Source organism: Spinacia oleracea, chromosome 3 (genome assembly GCF_020520425.1).
Source record: "Spinacia oleracea cultivar Varoflay chromosome 3, BTI_SOV_V1, whole genome shotgun sequence".
NCBI lineage: Eukaryota > Viridiplantae > Streptophyta > Magnoliopsida > Caryophyllales > Amaranthaceae > Spinacia > Spinacia oleracea.
The window spans coordinates 83413593-83419573 of NC_079489.1; the positions used below are offsets into that span (position 1 = coordinate 83413593).

The 5981-nt window shown below is 38.1% G+C and overlaps 1 protein-coding gene across 1 annotated transcript; it reads left to right on the forward strand.

Annotated features, from left to right (window-relative positions):
• Positions 1-316: 316 nt before the first annotated feature.
• Positions 317-1607, forward strand: LOC130469821 (protein ALP1-like). Its single transcript, XM_056839321.1, has 2 exons — positions 317-817; positions 903-1607. The coding sequence occupies exons 1-2, from the start codon at positions 317-319 to the stop codon at positions 1605-1607; spliced, it is 1206 nt and encodes a 401-aa protein (XP_056695299.1).
• Positions 1608-5981: the final 4374 nt, after the last annotated feature.

Genomic DNA, 5981 nt, shown 5'->3' on the forward strand with positions numbered 1-5981 from the left:
TCCATTATTGAGGAAAATGTTCCTTAGATTTCCCAATGATAGGAAAATAGATTTTGTTCTTAATCTTTAAGCATGTCCTCTTTAAAATTTATTACAACTATTTTAGTATGTTTTTTATGTTATTAGAACTCAAATTTGATAGTGTTTGATGTTTTTTGAACTCAATTTAATAATGAGCTTATGGTTGAATTTATGTTTTCTCTTTTGAATTAGAATTTTGGATATGATATGAATGACGATGATTGAAACTTACATCTTTTTTTTTCTTTGTATGTAGTGATTATACTTGTATCTTTTACTTAAAGTGCAAATAGTTATGAATGTTGATATTGAAGAGCTTTTATCAGATTCAGATGAAGAGGATTTTCAACAATTAATTACAATCTATGTTAACTTACAAAAGAATGGATTTCTAAGAAAGAAACCTCGCTTGCAAAGGATTTCAAAGTTAACAGGTCACCAATATGTTCTTGAGCTTCTTAATGGACATCCAATGACATGCTTCGAGTTGCTTCGAATGACTCCCCAGGTCTTTATAAGCTTGTGTGAAGAGTTAAAAAAAAGGGATAAGTTGAAAGACTCTACGTTTATATCAATTCAAGAACAAGTTGCAATGTTTCTTCTTATTATTTCTCATAATTCGAGACAGAGATTTGTAGCTAATAGATTTCAACATTCCTTGGACTCTATTCATCATCATTTCCGGAGGGTCTTGTATGCAATCTGTTCTTTGTCGAAGTATTGGATTATTCCTCCATCATTTGAAGAAACTCCTCCAGAGATTAAAAATAATCCAAGATATTATCCGATATTCAAGGTAATTTTTTTCCTTTATGTTTTTCTTTTAAATATTATCTAAAACTATTGTGTGCGTAGTTTTTCATTTTATCTATTTTCTATAGAATTGCATTGGAGCTATTGATGGAACTCATGTATCAGCACGTGTGCCACAAGATCAACAGATTCCATATCGTGGAAAAAAATTTGAGCCTACAATGAATGTAATGTGTGCTTGCTCATTTGACATGAAATTCACATTTGTGATGGTTGGATGGGAAGGTACGGCAAATGATTCAAGAATATTTTGGGAAACGATTACAAACAAAGAACAGACTAAGTTTCCTCTGCCTCCTATTAGAAAATATTATCTAATTGACTCGGGGTACACAAATATGCCCGGATTTCTTTCACCGTATCGTGGAGAACGATATCATTTGCGTGATTATAGAGGTACAACGAGCCCACAAGGTCCGGAGGAGATATTTAATTATACACATTCTTCATTGCGTAATGTTATTGAAAGATGTTTTGGAGTGTTGAAAGCTAGATTCCCGATTCTCAGAGATATGCCTCAGTATGATTTAAAAAGACAAAAGTATATAGTTTTATCCTGTTGCGTTGTCCACAATTTCATAAAAATGTGCAAGGATGGAGATCCCTTGTTCATACATTATGGAGATAAAAATGTTGAACTTGAAGATGATGGAATATCCAATGTATCTGAAGAATTAGTGACTCCTAGTGTTAGTCAAAGTGAACTTCGTAGAATGGCGGAGTTTCGAGATCGTTTAGCAAAACGGTTGTGGGAAAGACAAATTTCTCAATGAAAGTAGAATAAGGGTATATCATACTTTAATATATTTTTTTGGTAATAGTATTTTGGTTGTATTACTTTTTTATTTTTGCCATTACAATTATGTTATGACGTTGTGGAATTAATTTTACCCATCAACTATTAGGTTTTTTTTTATGCAATCAACTATTAGAGGATTATACAAATTTACTTAGCAATAAACTATTAGTATCATCAATGTTGAAATGGGTAAGACGACGATGATAATAATAATAATAATAATAATAATAATAATAATAATAATAATAATAATAATAATAATAATAATAATAATAATAATAATAATAATAATAATAATAATAATAATAAAAATAAAAAAAATAATAATAATAATAATAATAATAATAATAATAATAATAATAATAATAATAATAATAATAATAATAATAATAATAATAATAATAATAATAATAATAATAATAATAATAATAATAATAATAATAGTTGAAACTTGGGCCTAGATATTACATAAGAGTAATAAGGTTTTAGTTAACTGGAAACAAAAACTAAAACAGTTTTAAGAAAATACAAAACCAAAACTGAAACAGTTTTGAGAAAATAGAAAACCAAAACTGAAATCAGTTTTCTGTTTTTATAAAACAGAAAACTGAAAACTGGCAATGGTGCCGAACAGACCCTAAAGGATTGGTTTTCCGTTTTTTCCAAAAAAGAGCGATGTGCTGGATTTTCCTTCGTTTTACGTCCTATAAAAACAAGGGGTTTCTCGTTTAGCTAAACCCTGAAAATGAGAATCTTTTAAAAAACATTTTACCTCGTGATTGGGCTTGGCTAGGCCCAATTACACTTTATATCTTTGATTTCGAAAACATCCGTAGCTACTTCCAATGCCAAAGTGAGGGAGTTTCTACACATCTTTAGATACTTCCAATGACAAAGTGAGGGAGTTTCTATACTATCCGTTGACAAATCCCAATGACACGTGAGGGATATGTCGACACTTCCAGTGATGACCCTTAAATCAAATGTTATCACTCGGGGGCTCGTGAGACCCTCGCAAAACAAGTCACATACACTATGGCTTGTGTGACGCAATCCGTCTAGTACTTTGACCATCGTCTCATCCCGAGACTCAGTCAAAGTGGGGGCTAACTGTAGACACCTACTTTTGTCCCCATTCCCGAAAGGGAAGGTTCGATGATGAGAACATAAATCTCCACTTGGCAACGCATCTCCTATAAAATAACGAATCTCGATCACCCTTTTCATTTCACCCGAACCTGCTATTTATAGAAACCTGCTAAAAATAGTAACTGCCGTCACGGGTAGTTGCTAAAAGTGGCAAGTCATAAAAGATAGAAACCTGTCAGAATTAGGTGTTGCACTCCAACATAAATCCTAAAAGAGATAGAATTTGCAAGAGGAATCCTATTCCTAGTATAATTCGAAAATAAGAGTTACGTATTAATTAAAATCCTAACGAACCTAGAGTTCGTAACGGGCCCAGACGCATTCCGTCATAAAGTTAATACGCGCTAAAAGACTCGGATAAGTCTCAAAGACTCCGTATTCCACGAGTCCAAATCTGACAAGGAAATACGGCCCAGACCCTATTTTCAACGCCTGGCTCTGGGCGCCGAAATCTTCGGCGCCCAGCCCTGGGCGCTGAAATTACCTGGGTACGTGTTCTCTCCTAATTCTTCTTGGATTAGTGCTCTAAAATTCTATCTTTCCACGAACTCTTTTCTATAAATAAAGTCTCGAATTCGACGTGAAAGAACACACAATTTATATTCTGAGTATTGACTCCAACCCCTAAGCCTAAGCCTCACGCTGCGAAATTGATCCCGCGTTCTGTCGCAATCGATCCAAAAATCGAACAGAACGTATCCTGTCCCTTGTAGCTGAAGAATTAAACCCGGAAACTTGAGATTCATTAAATAAAAGGAGAAATAGCAAAGCCAAAGTGGTTAGTTTTCTGAGAACCGTGACGCACCTCTCAAGGGTGCGTCGTAATGTGTCCCTTCGCATGATTTAATCGCTTTTCTCGCCCTTTTATAAAACTGTTAAACTATTAATCTGATTGTTCTATCACGCCTAACAAAGATAATATCTTGGACAATTGAACTATCATGCTAGGTCCCTTAAATCAATCTAAACAAGATAATCATGATCGATCTAGTATTATGTGTTGCATATTGCTAAAATCAATTCAGATTAGTTTAATAGTTAACGCATGTCCCTTCAATTATTTATGCTGAGCTAGTAAGGATATCCTGCCTCTGGAGTTATCGAAGAGCGAGTACTCCTCTCGGTAGTTACAGTCCCCCGAACCCTCAATCTCTGCCCTGCGGGTGTATGTTGAGCGATCCCCACACCAGGGACCATAAGGGAACCTATGGCCGTCGTGGTCAAACATAATTGCACTCCCTTTATGTCACGATAAACGGGTTTTGTCAGTTTTTCTCATTGTCGTTAAAAACTGAATGGCGACTCCTATATTACTAGTCAATTGGGTGTAAACTCACAGGAAATCCAATTACACTTGATTTGACAAAAAGAAACGTCACGCCCACGAGGGACGAGGTCACGCATTAGCCTCGTGCTTTTTCGACCCCCTCACAACGCCTCTCCCCAAGTAGGCACCGAAGGAGATTTCGCGGCCAGGGCGGCCGTTGACGAGGTAGCTGCCGACCAGGATGATGCTGCTGGAGCTACTACTTCGTCCAGGGAGAGTAAGGGTAAGGGCAAGGAGGCCGAAGATCCTCCTGCTGGTGATGCTCCCATGCCTCCTCCGGCTTCGTCAAGTGGTTAGTGTCTCTGTACCTTTAGGTTGTCATGACCACTTGGTATTGTTGTATGGTATTTGATATTTTGACATTGATTCAGTTGATATGTTCAAACGGATGCGGCGTGCTGAAGTAGCGAACATCCCCCCGTCAGGCGGTTTCAGCTCAGAGGAAAAGGATAAGATCCTTTCGGACGTCTACGCTGCCATTCTTGAGGAATATGTGAGGTCGCTTCCCGGGATTAACCTGGGGTACTTTGGGTCTATTCAATCCCTCGTACTTGATAGTTGATACTTTATTCATTGTCATTATTAATATTTTTTTTTTCACTAAATCTATTTTGGTCTCGGCAGCTCTTCATCCGTTGTGCCGAGAGTAGGCACTACAGCTTTTATATGCATAAAGAGATGCTCAAGCATGAGGACCAGATTGAGAATCATGTGAAGTATGCTGAGAGGACAGCCAGGTTGATCAATGTGGACGCGGACAAGAAGATTAAGTCTGAGACAGACGCCTTGAGGAAGGCTAAGGAGGACGCTCAGAACTATGAAAAAAAGTTGCTGGAGCACGAGGAGAGGTTAGCCGTGCTGAGAAAGGGGTATTCCTCGATCTTGGAGCGGGTGACCAATTTTTTCCTCCAAAGTGAAGGCCTTAGAGAAGAAGCTCAAGGCTACCCAGGATGAGATTGAGGCCGTGCGCGGAGAGGCCGCTAGCTCCTTCAAGCTTGGCGAAGAATCCATTTTGGAGAATGCTCGGCGGGCATGGGATCAGCCTATGGATGGGAAAAACTTTTCCTGGTTTAAGCGACGTATCTCCTACCATATGGCCGTCTCAACAACTAGAAGTCTTGGCCTGGATCCCCCTGAGTTCTTTAGCGAGGGGGAAGATGAGGACGTGAAGGAGGAAGAGGTGAATTCCCCCGAAGACCAAGATGTTCAGGACGGGAGCTCCACCGCCCCTCATCCATAGATGATCTTTGTTTAACTAGTTTAGATGGCGCCATGGGCGCTTGTAATAACTTTGGTGCCTTTTGGCATTTATTTGTTTTGGGTTTGTTTGCGCATTGTGCGCATGTATGAATATTTTGTGCCTCCTGTGCACTTTTTTTATTATTATTTCATTTCAGTTTATTTGTTGATTTCTTAGGAACTTTCTTTTTGGTCCATTGATGGACGGTTACCCCAGTGTTTTAGGTGATCAGCCTAATTTGAGGCGCTAATCTAGGCCACTTCTCAGGCCGTCAACCGATTAGTCTTTTTAAGACGCCTTACAAGGAGGAGGCATCATATTGAGTGTCTGCTCTTGTTGAGTCTTATTTTTGCATTTTTGTTATTGCATGGTACTTTTAGGGCCGTCATTTATAGTGACGCCACTGTTTGGGGATTGTCTATTGTGGAGTTCTCCACCCCTTAGCGTCTTAAGGGGCTTTATTGAGCCTTGTATTCGTCAGATAAGAAAACATTCATTATTTTACTAAGTAGCAAAACTAAACTCACCGCTTCGTAGGCGGGCATTTACAGGCCGTTTTGTGGGCTCTAATACGATAGTCATGCCGTTTTGTAGGCTCAAGTTACATGAGTTATCCTAATGACATTCTATTT